We start from the raw sequence: 20,579 nt of genomic DNA on the forward strand, positions 1-20,579 counted from the left end.
ACAGCCAACTACTATACAGTGATAGATTTATGCTCAGCTTTTTTCAGTGTACCGTTAGCAGAAGAAAGTAGGTACTTGTTTGCATTTACCTACAGAAGACAACAATACACTTACACTAGAATACCTCAAGGGTTCAAACATTCGCCTCATGTGTTCAACCAGGTGCTAAAAGCAGATTTAGAAGACCTGGAGATAAACAGCACAGTAATCCAATACGTGGATGATTTGCTAATTTGTTCAACCACATTGGAACAATGTCATGAGGACTCCATAAGAGTTCTCCAAAAATTGGCAAAGGGGGGACACAAAGTGTCAAAAACTAAATTGCAGTATTGCTTACCTCAGGTTGACTATCTGGGAAGAACTATAGCGCATGGGTCAAAAGCAATATCACCAGGACAATTAGAAGGCATAAGTAAAACACCAAAACCAGTAAATGTGGGCCAAATGATGACATTCTTGGGAATGACAGGATTCAGCGGAGATTGGATAGAGGACTATGCGATAAAAACAGCAGCTCTGAGGGAGCTGATGAAAACAGCGGGTCAGCAGAATTTGAGAGCCCCTTTAATATGGACAACAGAAGCTACAATAGCATTTGAAACGTTGAAAAAATAAATGCAACGGGCACCAGCATTGGCGGTGCACAATTATAACAAACCATTCCTATTGTATGTGGCAAACAGAAGGAGTGGGTATGCTTCAGCAGTGTTAGTACAGGAAACGTGTAGTGGTAGGAAAAAGCAAGCGTTAGCCTACTATAGCACCAAACTAGACAGTGTTGCCCAGGGGTACCCGCCCTGTTTTAAGGGAGTGGCAGCTATGCACTATGCCTATGAGAAGGCCTCGTCAATCACAATGGGCTACCCAATAACAATATACACACATCACAAAACAGTGGAACTATTAGAACAGGGAAGGTTTGTTCTAACACAAGCTAGGAACCTGTCATATTTGTGTCAATTTCCCAACAAGAGGGGAAAACACCTTGGACTTGGTCTACACTTCTCACAAAGGAGCATACAAGGCCTCCCCCCTCCCCCACACCGGACTCTCTGATCACATCACTGTTATGCTAATGCCAGCATATAGGCCCAGAGTGAAAGTCGGAAAACCGGTCCGGAAAGAGATAACTGTGTGGCCGGAGGGGTCCAGGTCTGCTCTCAAGGACTGTCTTGCAACAACAGACTGGGGCATGTTCAAGCAAGCAGCCACACAGAACAACCATACGGACAATGAGGAGCTTACAGACACTGTCCTCTCTTACATCCGTAAGTGCTCTGATGATGTGACCCACACAAAGACCATCATCACTCGGGCTAACCAGAAGCCATGGCTGACAGGGGCTGTCCATCGGCTGCTGAGGGCCAGAGACAAAGCCTTCAGAGCCGGGGATGAAAATGGCCTGAGAACAGCGAGAGCCAGCCTGTCCCCTGGCATCAGGAAAGCAAAACTGGACTACACAAACAAGATTACCTGCCACTTCAAGGACAGCAGAGACACGCGGAGCCTGTGGCAGGGCATTCAAATCATAACGGGCGACAACAACATCTCTCTGCTCAACAACCTCAACAGCTTCTTTGCACGGTTTGAAGCAACAAACAACACAAGCACACAGAAAACTCCACCCCCCCCCACGATCAGGTCCTGTGCCTGTCTGCTGCCAGTGTGAAGAGGACACTCTCTACCATCAACCCCCGCAAAGCAACAGGCCCAGACAACATTCCAGGCCATGTGCTGAGGGACTGCGCAGAGGAGCTTAAGGATGTCTTCACGGACATCTTTAACACTTCTTTGAGTCAAGCTGCTGTCCCATCACATTTCAAGACCTCCATCATCATACCTGTGACAAAGAAATCCGTTCCATCCTGCTTCAACGACTATCGCCCTGTAGCACTGACCCCCATCATCATGAAGTGCTTTGAACGGCTAGTCATGTCTCACATCAAGTCCATCCTCCCCCCCACCCTGGACCCCTTTCAGTTTGCATACAGAGCAAAACGTTCCACGGAGGACGCAATCTGCTCTGCTCTCCACCCAGCCCTCACCCACCTGGAAAAAGCAGACTCATATGTGAGAATGCTTTTCATAGACTTTAGCTCAGCATTTAACACCATAATCCCACAACAACTGATCTGTAAACTGGACCAGCTGGGGCTCAACACCTCCCTCTGCAATTGGCTGCTGGACTTCCTCAGTGAGAGACCACAAGCAGTACGAGTCGGCAACAACACCTCGAGCAGCATCACACTCAGCACAGGGGCCCCCCAAGGCTGTGTGCTCAGTCCCCTGCTTTTCACCCTGCTGACTCACGACTGCACACCAACCTACAGCACCAATCACATGGTGAAGTTTGCGGACGACATAACTCTGGTGGGCCTCATCTCCAAGAACGACGAGACCCACTACAGGAAGGAGGTCAACCTTCTGACCACGTGGTGCAGAGACAACAACCTCCTGCTGAATGTCAGCAAAACTAAGGAGATTGTGGTCGACTTCCGGAGAGGCCACACCGAACACCCACCACTGACCATCGATGGTGCTGCTGTGGAGAGAGTGAGCAGCACCAAATTCCTGGGGGTGCACATCAGCGAGGACCTCTCCTGGACCACCAACACTGCATCACTGGCGAAGACAGCCCAGCGGCGCCTCTACTTCCTCCGCAAGCTGAAGCGAGCGAAAGCTCCCACACCAATCCTGACAACATTCTACCGAGGCACCATTGTCTTGACATGTGAAGAATTGACATTAAAGCCACTTTGACTTTGATTTGTCATTATTAACATACCCAGACATCACTATCAAGAGATGTAGCACAGTAAATCCAGCTGAGTTAATACCACTGGCAGATGAAGGGGAAGAACATGATTGTATAGCACACTCGCTAACATTCAGGAGGCATACCCCTAATCGATATATATCTTAGCCAGAATGAGCCAGTGGCAGATTACTATTGGGTATGTGGAGAAGGAAGGCTAATGGCGGCATTACCCACTGATTGGTCAGGAATATGTGCTAGGGTTACGTTAGCCAAGTCGGTAACTATTATGATGGGAAATGACACTGAATTATGGGCAGACAAGCAAGAATCAGATCAGAGGGCAGTTAAACCAGGAAATAGGAGAAAAAGGGCATCTCAGGCAGACCCTGCAGTATATATAGATGCCATAGGAGTACCAAGAGGGGTACCTGAAGAGCATAAGGCTAGAAGCCAGATACTAGCAGGACTGGAATCAATTTTCCTTTGGCCCACAATAAATACAAATGTAGATTGGATAAATGCCATTGTGGGGGGACATGCAGCGTTCGGCCTGTAGAGGGAGCTACAGGACCGTGGCCGGGGTTGTGTCGGCGAGACTTTGTTGCACACCTGCTGCAAATGAAGTCTCGTCGGCGAATGTTTAAGATGTGTGTGCTTCTGCCATTTCAGTAGCTAAGCTGGAAACGGCGAGACAGGCGAGGAGAGCTGAGAGCAGTGGAAAGAAACGGCAACTGGAAAGTTGCCGAGGGCTTGGGAGGGCTGAAAAGCCAGAGACATTTGTGAGAACTTTGATGAATAAACGGGAAAGTTGTTCCCTTACCCCAAACGCTGCGTCTGCCTCTGTGTACAACGGACATTGCTACAGCCATTTATTACAATCAGCAAAGGTTCATCAATTATACAGATGATGCCTTATCAGCCCTAGGAGAGCAGGTCAGAGAGACAAGTAGAATGACATGGCAGAACAGACAAGCATTACATTTTCTGATGGCCGCTCAAGGTGGAGTGTGTAAAATTTTTGGGGACCAATGCTGTACATTCATTCCAGGTAACACTGATCCTTCAGGAAGTTTTGTTAGAGCAATGACTAAACTAAGGACTTTGAGACAGGAAGTGAAACACAATGCGGGCACAGACTTTGGGAAATTAGACTGGTTTGACGACATCCTAGGATCATGGGGAGGAATGTTGGCGAGAATGGGAATAATGGTTGTGATTGTAGTGTTAGGACTGATATTTTGTTGTATAATGCCTGTTTTGAGATCTTTCTTTATACAGGGCACAATTAAGCAGATGAGTGTAACTAGAGGCATAGCTCCGATGGCACTCAACAAAATGGGAGGCCAACTAGACCTATATCCTGTTCTCAACTGGGGAGGCAGCAGTGAGTCATCTGCCCCCTCATCCGATGACGACGAGATTGTCTAGACTCCCAGCCAGGACTATCAAGCTCTAACAGCTACACTTATTTGAGAGGAACATTGATCCAGCCATAAAGAAGGACGAAACCCTGGCCATACAAGGACTATATTCCCCTTGGAAATATTGACAACTCGAATGAACGATGATGTGTTTTATGGTGTTATGTATAACAATTATTGTGTGTAGAACTGATAGAATGACCATGTTGAATGTATGCATAGAGGCGCAATGGGATGGCCATGGTTCAGGGGCAGGGAATGTTCCCCTGTAATGGAAGCATGGGTCCCATTACTGGTTGGTGTGTTGTGTGATGTTTTACTTTTTGATAACAAATTGTGTAGCCATATAAATGTGTAGGAAGTTGTTGCTCATGGGGACGGGTGTTCATTTGCAGACCTGTAAAGTGGTTGCTCAATGATGACCGTGGGGGAATTTTCCTGGTACGAGGCTGGGTTTTACGCCCCCACCTGTAAAGGAGACATGTCCCCAGGAGCTAATAGAATGTCATACTGCTGATGTAATTCATGTTATTTTGTACTTATATGATTCACATATGTATATTGTCTTGACTCACTTGCTTGTTTTATTAGAATATCATTTTCAAATCACCAGTATAGGATGTGGGACTATTAAGTCCCAAAGGGGGGAATATATGGTAAATTTAAAGACAATATAAGGGTTTGTAATCCCACACCTTGGGAAGAGATCACAGGAAAACAGATGGTCCTAGAACATTTGGAGAAGGCAGTAAAGAGGGATAAGGTCAGATTGAGGGGTTGCTATTGTCACGAGGCTGTCCAACCAGCAGATGGCGACAGAGAGCACGTCCAGGGGGACCAAGAGGAAGTAACCGGGAGATGCCCATATTTGGTCCTTCATGCCCGAGGGACTCACCTGGAACTGATGACAGGAGTGATTGTGTTTTGTGTTTATGTTTCTCACCTGTGTTTAGTCGTTAGCCATTATTAGTTGGAGTATTTAAAGACCTCTGTTAGCAGTGCCTCCTTGTTGAGTTTGGAATGTTTATTCCCGAGACCGTGTTTCCGTGTATTGTAATGATTCCTAAGTTTTTGAGTAAAAGCCTTGGACTAGTGATGGGCAAATGAAGCTTTTGTGAAGCACTGAACCACTTGAGCCAATTGTTTCGAAAATGGGTTCATTACTCGAAGCTTCAGTTACAGTGACCTCTCCTGGCGAAGTGCAAGGCTGCAGTCAAATTAGGCAGGCTAGTTGGTGGACAGGAGGCTTTTAATTACACGCACGCACGCACGCACGCACACACACACACACACACACACCTCAATGAGCAGTGTTGGAGAAACTACTTTACTTTTGTAGAAAAGATCTTTTGTTCTGAAGCATCTTTGCTTTGATCACCCTTGGATTTAAAGTATTGTAACGACCCTGTGAAAGGCCCGTTAGCAACTCCGCCAAGGGAGTTACCGCTCTTGGTGTTGTGGCTAGCGCGGCCGGTTTGTAAGCGAAAGATTGCGAGTTCGATACCCGCTTAAGGCAAGCTGCTCTACCCCACCGTTGATACAGTATCTTTGCTTTGATTAAATTCTTTGATGCACACACACACTAAGACTGAATATCATGTTCTATTTACAAATAAAGATTGATGAATGTGTGTATTGTGTTATTGAGGAGAGAGTGCTGGGGAAAATATGGCATAGGTTGGGTGTGTTTGTGTAACGATGGCAGGGGGTGATTATGTGGGATGGGGAACACTCAAAGATTACAAGAAGAACACTCAGAGAATACAAACGCAATACCAACAACTCAACAGCAACAACGCACCTACTACGACAATCCACAAATTGCTGATCCCTGAGAATGGATGCGTTCTAGTCCCAGAACGCTTTCATCACAATTACTCGAAAGGCAGCGAGTGACGTATTCTAAGTGAAGAAAAAAAACAACAAAAGAGAAATTAATGAGAGCTTACTAGGGCTAACTCTCTAAGATGAACATCCTTTCATGTTTTTTCTCAAACAAAAGAAGACTGAATAGAGAAGCGGCTGCATTAGTGCTACTACACTACGACTGGGAGTAGAAAAAGACAAAGTAAATGAACAGAGAGAGAGAGCTGCCGGTGGTACGCTCCAGCTGAATCTGATTCAATAATCTCTTTAACAGACCATAATACTCTACTGTACTCCTCCCATTGATAGCCGATTTCAAGCCCCAGTGGGCCCGGATAAAAATAGACCCACGCACTGAATTGTCCAGTCCCAGTCCCAAAGGTTAGCATACTGTATTGTGATGTGTACTGTATTGTGAGCAGGGGGCCGGAAAAAAGAAAACATTGAATTAAAGCTGAGAATCTCTACTTTGACCCCATAGTAATTGTTTGATTTCAAATCCAAACTGTTGGAGTATAGAGCTAAGAAGACAAAATGCCTCCTCTGTCCAATACTGGAACGAGGAATGGAGGGCACTGTACATGAGGGCCAACTTTCCTGGGGAATCATTGGCTCAAGTCAAGCTTGAAAAGGGACACTTGCAAGTGGTCCAAGAGCCCCTCTTCAGCATACTGTAGTTGCTGGTATGATGTGTGAAAATTCATAATTCACATTCAAATAACATGCCATTTTTTTGTCATGCATACTTTTATTAAATCTACTGTACTTGAATGGGCAGGGGTGTAAAATAACACAATTTGTTTGGGGGGGAAATGATTGTTTGGTTAATGTAGTCATGTCTGCTTTCTATTCCATATGTCAAATGTGTCTTTTCCTCAGAGAAGCTGCAAAGCTACAGTGAGATTGGTAGCCAGAGGGAAATCAATCTCACCCAATCAGAAAGTAGGTGGACTGAAATCATCAGCCATTAAAGTACCCTGACCATCAGTGACACAGTCACCTGGGGCCAATCTCCACCATTTGCATGCCTGCGAATGATAATGGTTCATTGTGAGTGAAGGACACCCATCCCTATGCTTCCATATTGCTTTGACCATCACACACATACAGTATGTCAGAATCAGAATCAGAATTCTTTCATGTGGCCAAGTATATTTGCACATACAGGAAATTGACTTGATGAGGTTGGTGCATGGGACATAAAAAACAATATAAAAGCATATTAACAAAAAAAATACAAAATAGCAAAATATTAACAAGATAGCAATAACAAATGTCCAATGTTCCTGGGAATAATAATGTACAATGTGTCCAATGATCCTTGGAATAAAGTTCTTATGCTGCAGCTGTTGCTGGTTTACACTCAGCCACCGATCCATTCAGCTACCCTGAAGGTTGACTCTATTTTGTATTAGTGCTATAACAAACAAGGTTCCCTGTTCAAAAGCACAGTGTAAGGAGTCCTCTCATCCTGCTACTTCCCCTTCTGGCCACCATTGGCTGTCAGAGACACTCTATTGTTCTATGTTATCTCTTTTAGTTAATTGGCACCACCTGTGCCTTGTTATTTTGACCAGCATATAAGCCTGGCCCTTTTGTTACTCTGTGTTCAGTCTTGAACCTACTATGTTGTATGTACCTGTATACCTATGTTTTCCAGTAAAGTGCCTATGTTTTGGATTATTGCAAACCTTGACTCCTGCATTCTTCCTGCACTTGGGTCCACACCACTCCACCATGTTACATACTGTGTGTGTGTGTGTGTGTGTGTGCGCATGCCAAGAGCGATGATTGATTTCTATTTAATCCGGGGCTAGATTTGTGTTGCCGCTGGTTACCTCCCCTCTGAATCAGAAGGTAATAGTGTGCCTCCGAGCTCACAGGCTGTCAGGATCTGCAAAGCATGGAGCCGCAAGCATCACTCATATCTCTACCAGCAGCACTCCCTCTAAAGAGCATGGCGAAGGGAGGCACAGGCTTAAGCTGCAACCTTATAACCACACAATAATATACAGAGCCTAGCATGATTTTACCACTACATATCTATCTATAGAGAGCAGCATCTCTAACCAATTAAGGTTAATCTGGAGTTATAAACTCACACCAGGTCGCCTCCCCTCATGAGAGTCTATAAAGGTCGTCACAAGCCATTCCCCAGTTAACGTGTAACCCTAACCCAGATTTAATTCGCTGAGTGTTGGATGAAAAGGACACCGGGTTTTCTTCGAGCGATCAAAGATCAAGATGCCTCAAAGTAATTACCCAGGTTTACTCTATCTTTTGTACAAGGCATTGTGTGCTAGTGTAACGTTAGATTGGTCAATATTGTATTGTGTAGACTGTAGTTTAGCTATCCAAATGATCAAATCTGCCGCCATTTGCTGTACCTGCCCACTTCCCGTTCGAGTTGCCCGAACCCCCGTTGGGAGAATCTGCTGGTCACTGTCGTGTTGTGCGTCTGAGTTTCATATACTATATAGCTCCCACATAGATGATAAGATTGCCTAGCTATTGATTCATTTGATACAATATTCCAACAACTGATTTTTTGATAACGTCACATGTATCGTGTGCCAGACTCATTCGTCATTTACTGTACTGCTTGTGAATCTTCTAAGTCATCAAAACTCTTTATTTCATTCAGTCATTCATTGCCTACCTCATTGCTTTGTGCTGTTTTTATATTACTGTTGAGTTAGAAAATAAATATGTCTTTGTATTTTGATCCCTGTGTCCGAGTCCTGTGTATGAACGATTGCATTCATGAAAACTTAAGAGTTTGCTTACTTTGGACGATTGAGACTAGATATTGGCATAATTGGTAAAGTAAATGTAAACATAATTCAGAGTTTAACTTAAAGATCTCTTATCAAATCTTTAGTGGTGCCCCGGCCTTTATAGTGACCGAATGATTGGAATAGAAGCAAATAAATCATAAGCAATTAGAATACTAATTGTTATTCATATACCGACACCTTTTACAATGGAAAGTGATGGGATCAACAAATTACCTAACAGAAAGTATGTACAATTTTGAAAAAGTTATTTTGATCTTAAAAATGTACATATTGGTATATACTCTGCGTAATATATATATATACAGTCAAATACTTATTTCCTTCGATCAAATGCAAATGAATTTATCACTTTATATAATGTGTTTTTTCTGGACTTCTTTGTTGATATTCTGTCTCTATTTGTTAAAATAAAAGTACCATAAAAATTATAGACCGCTCATTTCTTTGTAATCGGGCAAACTAACAAAATCAGCAGGGGATCAAATAATTATTTCCCCCACTGTATATAGTGCCCTCCATAAGTATTGGAAAGAGGAAGCATTTTGTCTTCTTCGAGCTCTATACTCCAACAGTTTGGATTTCAGATCGGTTTCACCATTTAGAAATTACAACCCTTTTTTATAGATAATCTCCCTATTTCACGGCACCAAAAGTATTGGAAAATTGGCTTGACGGGTGTTTCTGGTAAGTCAGGTGTGTTTTGTCACATCATTTGTGCAGGTATAAGAGAGCTGTCAATGTCTCGTGATTGATTCTAGCCTTTGCATTTGAGTCTGCTATTGGTGTCGGTCAACATGAGGACCAAAGAGATGTTAATGAAATTCCAGGAAGCCATTATGAGAATGAAATATTAGAAAAAAGATCAATATCAGAAACATAGCCAAAACCTTAGACTTACCAAAATCAACAGTTTGTAACATCATTAAAAAAAGAAAGAAAGCACTGGTGAGCTCAGCAATCGCAAACGGGGATCCCCCTCCTCATGTTGAGAGCTTTAAGGAGACGAGCAGCTGAGGGGGCTGGCTGAGTGTTTAGCCCACTGTTAACCATGATCTCACTGGCTAGCCCTGCCCCAGACCGTAGAATTAGCCCAGGTGCTAGGCCCTATCTTCTTCCTGCAGGCTTCCCTAACCAGCCTAGCAAAGCCCGGCTCAGCCAGTGGAGCCATATGCATTTTTTCCGCTGCTAGCTTGGCTAGGCTGGCTCAGGCTAGGCTGGCTCAGATGGCTTAGTCCTGAATGGCCATTCCCAACGTCAGAAATGTTGCTCCGGAGCTTTTCCCTGGAGCCAGGTATACCTTCCTGTTTGACCCCTTACCCTGGGAATACTTCCTAGCAGGCACATAGGAAAGTTTTTTTTTTTTTTTTTTTCAGGAAATGTTTATTGTGTGATTGCTGTTGGATTGGACGCTCTTCACTCGCACTAACCACTATGTTATTCTCCTGTTAAAAGTCACCAGAATTGCTTTTTTTAACAGTGTAAGTTGACATAGGCACCTGCTAGATTGTAGCACAGGTTTGGATGAGTTGGGATTAATATACTGACAAATGTACGCAACGCTCTCGTGATTGAGCTGGGTCCGGACTAGTGTCATTTACCTGAGACCCGATCATTTCATGCTTTTCATTTGCACTAACCACGACGTCATTCTCCCATCAAAAGTCACCATAATTGCTTGTTTAACAGGCGATATGTAAAATGTTCTCCCCTTCAGTCCCCTCCCAACATTTTAGGCAGCACCCCCTCGCGAAATATACTTCCTACGTCCCTGCTTCCTAGGGAGCTGAGGTCCTTTTAATTGTCCGGTGACAGACAGAGGAAGACATAACAGCATGACAGGAGGGCTGTGGAGGGGAGGGGAGGTGTCTGTGCCAGTGCCTCCCTATCTCCTGTCTGTCTGTGTGTGGGCGTGGCCAGGCTTCGGTTCTCGTTTCCTATCATCTTCTCCACCTGCCCGATCTACACACCTGCTGGCCATCTACTCATCTCCGTGCTGTACTTAAACCCCAGCTTCCCATCCCATCTTCCTCATCGGCAGATCGTTATTCAGTGTTTCTACACGTTAGTCTCGTTTCTCGGCCTCTTTAGTATTCTAGATACTAGTCCTCATGTTTGTTCTCTGTTTTTGATCGTCTTTCCTTTATTCCCCAGAAACTCTACCCGGCTATTCACCTGTCCGCCTGTCAACCTGCCTGCCCTGCCTACCATACCTGCCCTACATGGCCTCCTGCCCTGTCTGTCTGCCTGCCCTATGTGGCCACCTGCCCAGTCTGTCTGCCTGCCTGCCCTACACCGTTTGTCATTTTCCCCTGCTTGTCCCATTCCCAGCCCCCGTTATTAAAAACCTTATTATTTTATATTTGTGTCCTGACTCTGTGTCCGTGCTTGGGTTCATTAGATCTGACCATAAAATTACAATCTGGCCATGACAACGAACCCAGCGGACGCAGAGTCCCTCCAGCAAGCCCTAACCTTTCAAGGTGTCCTTCTGGGACAACACTCCCAAGCCTTGGAGACCATCGTATCTACTGGAGCGGTTCTCCGTCAGACCTGCGCCAGTCAGGAGGTCCGTCTGAGGCAACAGGAGAGAGCGCTTGCGGACATATCGCTCAGTTTGAGGGAATTGTCCGCTGCCCTTAATAATCTCTGCACCCCTCCCACCTCCCAGGCACCCCCTATAGCCCCTAGTCCAGCTCCTAGTGCCATTCCCCATTTTCGCGAACCTTTTGTCTCTGCGCCTAAACGTTATGGTGGTGATTTGGGTTCCTGTCGGGCTTTTTGGTTCAGTGCTCGTTGGTTTTCGAATAACAGTTACTTACTTATTCCTCTGACCGGTCACGCATAGCGTGTCTTATTGGATCGTTTAAAGGGGCTGCGCTCCCATTTGGGACAAACAGTCGACAGTCTGTTCCTCATACGTGGATTTTACCTGCCAGCCTGGCGACTTTTTTCCATCCACCAAGATTCCCGCAGCGTGGCCTCCCTAGCCATTGAGTTTCGGACTCTCGTGGCTGAGAGCGGCTGGAATGACGAGGCTCTCCAGGGCGCGTTCCGGAACACCTTGAGCGACGCCATAAAGGACGAGCTGACATCCCGTGATGAACCCCCGGATCTCGACCAACTTATCTCCCTCGGCCGGTGCTGTACCTGAGCCGCAAACTATCGGAGAGGGAGGGCCGGTACAGCACGGTGGAGAAGGAGTGCCTTGCTACCTGCTGGGTCGCGCTTTCACCCTCTATTCTGACCATGCTCCCCTCCAGTGGCTCCACCGCATGAAGGATGTGAACGCGAGGATCACCCGGTGGTATCTCGCGTTGCAGCCCTTCAACTTTTCGGTCGTGCACAGACCAGGGACGCATATGGTCATGGCAGACTTCCTCTCCCGTGCAGGTGAGTTTGGAAAAGCCAGCGTCACTTATTTAGGCAGACAAGTGGGCCAAGGTCAAGTGCTTCCTGTAGAGGCCAAGGTCTCTGCCATATCAGAGTGTCCCATTCCCCCCACTAGACTTCGCAGGTTCCTAGGCATAGCAGGTTACAACAGGAGTTTCTGCCGCAATTTTTCCACAGTAGTTCATCCACTCACCACGCTACTTAGTCCCAAGGTAGATTTTGCGTGGACTGAGTGTCAACATGCTTTTGAGAGTGTGAAATCTCTATTAAGCCACGCCCCTGTGCTCGCTGCTCCCGACCTCTCCAGACCCTTTAAAATAGAGGTTGATGCTAGTGCTATTGGAGCTGGGGCTGTGCTATTGCAGGAGGGTGCGGATGGAGTTGACCATCCGGTGTGTTATTTTTCTCGTAAGTTCAACAAGCACCAAGTTAGGTACCCAACCATTGAGAAGGAAACCTTTGCATTGTTGTTAGCACTTCAACAGTTCGACGTGTATGTCAGGTCCAGTCCCTTACCGGTTGTAGTTTTTACAGATCATAACCCTCGTGTTTTTCTGTCCCGTATGTACAATCACAACCAGCGACTCATGCGATGGGCGCTGATTGTGCATGATTATCATCTAGAAATTCTAAGTTCCTTGTTCATAAAATAACTTTAATTTACCAAATCCATCTGGTTTTATGTTGCTTCCCTTTCCCCTAGCGAGCCGGGTTGTAACAGGAAGGTTCAAGTTCACGTAACACCCTGGTTCCCGCAATGTCAAGCCTGACACCCTGTCTCGACTCTACTCTGTGGAGGAAAGGCCTGCTGAGCCAGCTCCTATTTTACCACCCACCTGCTTCATCGCCACCCTCACCTGGGAGATCGAGGCACAGGTCAGGTGTGCCCAGATCCAACAACCTGACCCAGGTAACGGTCCTCCTAATTGCCTTTTTGTCCCCGACTCAGTCCGCTCCCAGGTTCAACAGTGGGCTCATTCCACACGCCTCACCTGTCATCCAAACCCCGCTCCGACCTTCTCCGTCCCCTGCCAGTCCCCAGTCGTCCCTGGTCCCATATTGCCCTGGACTTTGTCACCGGTGTCCCCCCGTCTGACGGTAAGACTACCATTCTCACCATCATTGATTGCTTCTCCAAAGCTGCTCATTTCTTCGCATTGCCTAAACTCCCCTCAGCCAGGGAGACCGCCGACCTCATGGTGGACCATGTTTTCTGCCTTCATGGCATCCCATTGGACATCGTATCCGACAGAGGTCCCCAGTTCATCTCTCAGGTCTGGAGGGCGTTCTGCAAGGCCCTGGGTGCTACTGCCAGCTTGTCCTTGAGGTATCATCCTCAGACCAATGGCCAATCGGAGCGAGCCAACCAGGAGTTGGAGGCTACACTCCGGTGCTTAACATCCGCCAACCCGTCCACCTGGAGTTCTCAGCTGTCCTGGGTGGAGTATGCCCATAACTCCCTCATAAATGGTGCGCAGGAGGAGGACATTGCGGTTCCGTCCGTTCAGGCCCAAATGCACCGCTGCCGGAGGACCTGGAGGCGTGCCCGCACTGCCCTGCTCCGTCTCAGAATCAGGCAAACCGCCACCGCACCCCGGCACCCACGTACTCCCCTGGGTAGAAGGTATGGCTTCCGGCTAAGGATCTGCCCCTCAAGATGGAGTCCAAGAAGTTAGCGCCCCATTTCGTTGGTCCCTATGTTATTGAGTCTGTTGTCAACCCCTGTGCTGTCCGTTTAAAGCTCCCTCCCTCCTTCGTGTTCACCTCACTTTTCACGTCTCCCAGATAAAGCCTGTCTCCTCCAGCCCTCTGTCCCCCCCAGTGCCTGTCCCCCCCCGGATGATTGACTGCTGGACGTGTGCCGTCGGGGCCGTGGGTTTCAATATCTGGTGGACTGGGAGGGTTACGGTCCAGAGGAGTGCACGTGGGTCCCCCGCGCCCAGATCCTGGACCCAGGTCTTATCCGGGACTTCCATCGCTCCAACACAAACAACCCCAGATGATGTGCGCTAGGTGGCGCCACTGTCACGCCCTCCACTTCCTCCTAGTCTGTGCCAGTGCCTCCCTCTCTCCTGTTTGTCTTTGTCTGTCTGTGTGTGTTGTGTGTGGGCGTGGCCAGGCTCCGGTTCTCGTTTCCCTTCATCTTCTCCACCTGCCCGATCTACACACCTGCTGGCCATCTACTCATCTCCGTGCTGTGCTTAAACCCCGGCTTCCCATCCACTCATCGCCAGATCGTTATTCAGTGTTTCTACACGTTAGTCTCGCTTCTCGACCTCTTTAGTATTCTAGATACTAGTCCTTGTGTTTGTTCTCTGTTTTTGATCGTCTCTCCTTTATTCCCCAGAAACCCTACCCGGCTAATCACCTGTGTACCTGTCCGCCTGTCAACCTGCCTGCCCGCACTACCCGCCTGCCCTGTCTGTCTGCCTGCCTGCCATACACCGTTTGTCATTTTCCCCTGCTTGTCCCATTCCCAGCCCCCATTATTAAAAACCTTATTATTTTATATTTGTGTCCTGACTCTGTGTCCGCGCTTGGGTTCATTAGATCTGACCGTAACAGTAGAGGAGGTCAGACTCCATGTCTACCTCATGATTGGGTACATAGTTTGGGTTGATATATGGCCACTGTGGATTATAATTGCATCAGGCATCAGTGCTCCGTCCCTAAATGGCAATCGTATCAGTGCTTGAGAAATGGGATTCAAGCCAAATAAGCTTCTCAATGGGTTCTGTGTTATAGATCGCTGTGTTGAAATAAATAGAGTTCAGAGCTACAGCACTCAAGAAAAGAAAAAGAGTTACGTAACACTATGAAATGTGCAACAATGGTTATTTTCTGGATCTTTCTTCTACAAATTCAGCACACAAGATGGACTTTGTATCATATTAATACGATATTGTAAAGTACTACACAGGTGTATACAGTAAGCACAACTTCATGTAAAGTGTGACCGAGTTAGGTACTCATCATGTAATTGCATTCTACATATGATCCCCTCACACCAATTCTAAATGAATAATAGGTTGGTTACGGAAGGTAAAATACAGTGAAACCAGATGTTCAAACCCATTCCCCAACTACTTTTATTGTTTTCCTGTAGTTCTGGTGTTGAGCATGACAGACTGCCCAGTTATTCCCATCCAGGACAGGAGGACAGAGGGCTGGCGAGTGAGTGGAGAGTGGAGCTGAGCATGTTTGTCAGTCAGTGGAAACTGGTCACGCTTTGCCCCGGCACGCTCACTCCAAGCCACTACTGTATGAACAACACATGACAAGACACATGGAAGTCAACCTGTGGCAGCCAGAGCAATAGGACACTGTCTAACCACACACAACACAGAGAGAGATGGCCCATTGCATGTCTTAACTGGTGGACAACACCACCAAGACAAATCATGGTGAATAAATGTAATGTACAGTATCAATAAAACTTGCTTAGGCCTATTTCCAATCTGTTTAATGGTAATTACTTTAGAATGTGAGTCTAGTCTACAGTTTATTTTCCCCATCGTGCTGGGCTGGGGTGAGCTAGGCCAGTGGATGGCCTGAGAAGGTTGGTATGGTTCCCAGTTCCCAGTAACGACACTACGTCCCCCAAGTGTCAAACCCCCCATCCAAAAGTCACACCGATGCTCCACAGGGACAGAACATGGACGTAGAGCCAGGGCAGTGGAGCCTTTCCCTATCCCAGTTTCCCCTGGATACACAGCAGGCACAAGATGGATGCGTAGTTATGTTGTGTGTTTTCATCATGTTTAGAGCCAGGAAACTGTGTGAAGAGTAACATGTGGTGAGATGTCATTATTGATTATCAGAGTGTTGTGCACATAGCAATTACAGTGATCTGATAGCCAAACAACGCTGTGAATGACATATACAGTGCCTTCGGAAAGTATTCAGACCCCTTCACTGTTTCCACATTTTGTTGTGTTATAGACTCAATTTAAAATGGATTAAATTAAAATAATTTTCCATCAATCCACACACAATACCCCAGAATGACAAAGTGAAAACAGGTTTTTAGAGATTTCAGTAAATTTATTACAATTGAAATACAGAAATACATCATGTACATAAGTATTCAGACCCTTTGCTATGACACTCTTAAAATGAGCTAAAATGCAACAAATCACTCAATAAGTTGAATTGAGTCCATCTTAATGCAAGGATAATAGTTTTTGGAATTCATACAGTGGGGGAAATAATTATTTGATCCCCTGCTGATTTTGTTAGTTTGCCCGATTACAAAGAAATGAGCGGTCTATAATTTTTATGGTACTTTTATTTTAACAAATGGACACAGAATATCAACAAAAAAAGTCCAGAAAAACATATTATATAAAGTTATAAATTAATTTGCATTTGATCGAACGAAATAAGTATTTGATCCCCAAGCAAAACATGACTTAGTTCTTGGTGGAGAAACCCTTGTTGGCAAGCACAGAAGTCAGACGTTTCTTGTAGTTGGTCACCAGGTTTGCACACATCTCAGGAGGGATTTTGGTCCACTCCTCTTTACAGATCCTCTACAAATCCTGAAGGTTTCAAGGCTTTTGCTTGGCAACTCGAAGCTTCAGCTCCCTCCACAAATTTTCTATAGGATTAAGGTCTGGAGACTAGCAAGGCCACTCCATGACCTTAGTGTGCTTCTTCGTGAGCCACTCCTTTGTTGCCTTGGCCGTATGTTTTGGGTCATTGTCATGCTAGAAGACCCATCCACGACCCATCCTCAGTGCTCTGGCTGAGGGAAGGAGGTTCTCGTCCAAGATCTTATGGTACATGGCCCCGTCCATTGGCCCCTCAATGCAGTGAAGTCGTCCTGTACCCTTAGCAGAGAAACAACCCCAAAGCATAATGTTTCCACCTCCGTGTTTGACGGTGGGGATGGTGTTCTTGGGATTGTAGCATTCAGCATTTCTCTCCCTCCAAACACGACGAGTCGAATTTATGCCAAAGAGTTCAATTTTGTTCTCATCTGACCACATTACCTTCTCCCAAGCCTTCTCTGAATCATTTAAGTGTTCATTGGCAAACTTCAGATGGGCCTGTACATGTGCCTTCTTGAGCAGGGGGACCTTGCGGGCACTGCAGGATTTCAATCCGTTACGGTGTAGTGTGTTACCAATGGTTTTCTTGGTGACTGTGGTCCCAGCTGCCTTGAGATCATTACCAAGCTCCTCCCGTGTAGTTCTGGCCTGATCCCTCACCCTTCTCATGATCATCCTTACCCCACGAGGCGAGATCTTGCATGGAGCTCCAGGCCGAGGGCGATTGATGGTTATTTTGTATTTCTTCCATTTTCTAATAATTGCACCAACAGTTGTCTCCTTCTCACCAAGCTTCTTGCTGATGGTCTTGTAGCCCATTCCAGCCTTGTGCAGGTCTACAACTCTTGCCCATGGTGGTGGAGAGGTTGGAATGGAAGAGATTGATTCCATTGACAGGTGTCTTTTATACCCATAACAAGCAGATATTAGGAGTACTTTCTTAAAGTGACAGGAGTAATCTGTGTGCCTCATGGGCATATAACCGGTCTGTATGAGCCAGAATTCTTGCTGGTTTGTAGGGGATCAAATACTTATTTCCTTCGATCAAATGCAAATGAATTTATAACTTTATATAATGTGTTTTTTCTGGACTTCTTTGTTGATATTCTGTCTCTATTTGTTAAAATAAAAGTACCATAAAAATGATAGACCGCTCATTTCTTTGTAATCGGGGAAACTAACAAAATCAAATAATTATTTCCCCCACTGTATATTTGGAATTAAAAAATTGTTGATGACATTTTTGCATTTTAGCTCATTTTAAGAGTGTCATAGCAAAGGGTCTGAATACTTATGTACATGAGGTATTTCTGTATTTCAACTTTAATCAATTTACTGAAATTTCTAAAAACGTGTTTTCACTTTGTCATTCTGGGGTATTGTGTGTGGATTGATGGCAAATTATTTAAATTTAATCCATTTTAAATTGAGTCTATAACAGAACAAAATGTGGAAAAAGTGAAGGGGTCTGAATACTTTCCGAAGGCACTGTATGCGTAGACAGCATAGACAAGGATTATCTAACAATTTAGGTTTATGATGGACCATTCGATTATATTCTGAATGGTAAGTAATCCAAGGCCCCCACACATGGCTGTGTTATCACTCCCATGTCAGGATGCCAGAGTTACGTGAATTACGACTTGCGTGGTGGTTAGGCAGTAGTAGGCATTAACTTTGAGTGGTTAAGGTCAGGGTACTGTAAGTTGTCAGGGGAAGGCATTAGCAAACATCTGATTTTGCGTCGCCCAAATCGTCTTACGGGGTGCAATCTGCCATCATCTAAAAAGTGATTTAGTTCTGGTACTCCCTCTAATATAACCCAGCTGAAGATGCCCTCTTTGTGCCCTGCTCTCATCCCCTCTGATGCCCCGGTTATGATACCCGGCCTGAGTGCAAATGGGTCTGTGGTGCCGGCAGGACTTTGCAGAGGGGCAAGAAGAGACACAGACATGACTCACTGTATTTCAATTGAACTCAACACAAAAGGCATCAAGGGTGAGGAGAAGGGTCGCTTTCTCTTTATCCTATTCAATTGTGCTTTATTGGCACAGAATACATTGTAATTATTATTTCTCTCTCTCTCTCTCTCTCATTCAAATTCAAAGTTGCTTTATTAGCATGACATTCATGTAGTATGTATTGCCGAAGCATACAAAACATTTACAATACAAGACATACAAATGGAAAGAAACTGCACTGTCTCTCTCTGTCTCTATTTTTATTTCTGTCTCTCTGTCTCTCTCTCTCTTTCTGTCTGTCTGTCTCTGTGTGTGTGTGTGCGTGTGTCTCAGATGATGCTCTTTGAGTTTGAATGTATTTTATTTTTCAGATGCCCACCTTGGAGATGTATATAAAAAATGTCAAAAATCTAAATGTAATGTATGTGTATTCAGCTCTACCCGAGGACCACTTGTGCCCTATAGAACAGTGTGAGTCATTTATGAAGCAGGCTTTTACCCACATGTGAATCACACATGATTAATCTTGTATGTGGGCCACCCTGAGCACTGGAACGAGCGGACATCCTTATATCCTATTTCTAGATTAGCAATCTCAGATGACCTTGATTGTGCAGCACAGGTAATTTCACAGAGCAAGAATACTGAAATATACCTCTAATAACTTAAGCATTATTCAATATGAACATTGCCCAACAAAAAGAGGCAATTATATAGTGTTGTATCTGAAAGAAGGTAGTGGTTAGATATTGGGTCACACTTAGCATTATGTTGCAGAGATCATAGAAATTAAATTCAATTGGATAATTATACTGTACACTAATTATACAACAGAGATACCATGCTGAGGCAAATTAATTGAATTGCCTGAAGTAATTACATGTGTCCTATAGTAATATGTACTAGAGATGTTAGACTTTGTAACATTAAATGTTCTGCATTTACTGACAAGTAGGTTGTTAATCTGTGGCAAAGGGGCATCTTAAAACATCACAGCACCATCTCACACACATGAAATAGGACTGCCTAAATACAATCCAACTGTAAAAACACAGTAATATAAGAGACAAACACATTACACTGTCATAAACATCAACAGAATGGCCAACACCTTATGGGAAAAATAAGTCTGGAATAATAACCACGCAAACAGCTCCTCATACTATAGGTAGTGGTGAGTCGCTATCACACTGAGGGCCAATGCAATGCAACAGAATATCAATTGGACTCAGTTTGAGGGAGTTCCTTTGCTAAATCAATGGGGATGTGGGTTGCACAATATCATAAATACAGTAATTGGTAATTACGCACAATAGGCCTAATCCATGTAAAATAAACGATTAACACTGATGATTGTTGGTATTTTCCTTACCTTGTGTTTGATGTTGCAATGGCAGCAAATAGTCCATACATATGTGAGGGTCCTCCACAGCAAAATGATGAAGAGACCCCCGAAAAACGTCACCATGGAGGAGGCGACGAATGCCCACCACATGCGCTGTCCATTATTGTCGCAGGGCACATCTGGCGAGAACGGGATAACCACGTCCATCTTGGATATATAGATCGAGGAGTCCGGATTTATATTCTTGTTGACATTATTAGGCCGCTTTATTTACCGCTTACGCAACGGTGCCATCGGCCTCAGCTTGCATCTAGGAGCCTTGGAGAGCCTACGCCCTCGTCCCCAGCCCCACTCACCAGCCATATTGCTTGAAAAAATCCGATCTGCTTTAAGTATTATTCTTACCCACTATAATTGTCTGTTTTCAATTATTCAACACTAATTGTTTTCCGCAACCGCCGCAAGCGCAAACTCGTCCAAACTA

The 20,579-nt window shown here is 45.2% G+C and overlaps 1 protein-coding gene across 1 annotated transcript in view; it reads right to left on the minus strand.

The window, feature by feature from the left end:
• Positions 1 to 20,302, minus strand: part of LOC310824004 (calcium-activated potassium channel subunit alpha-1a-like) — a gene marked incomplete at both ends in the record, with an annotated part of 253,970 nt that extends 233,668 nt beyond the window's left edge. Inside the window, one exon of the mRNA XM_083696912.1 lies at positions 20,123 to 20,302. Coding sequence (XP_083553038.1) covers positions 20,123 to 20,302 — 180 coding nt within the window. The remainder of the gene's footprint in view (positions 1 to 20,122) is intronic.
• Positions 20,303 to 20,579: the final 277 nt, after the last annotated feature.

This window comes from Argentina silus (genome assembly GCF_951799395.1).
Source record: "Argentina silus genome assembly, chromosome: Y".
In the NCBI taxonomy this organism is placed as follows: Eukaryota; Metazoa; Chordata; class Actinopteri; order Argentiniformes; family Argentinidae; genus Argentina; species Argentina silus.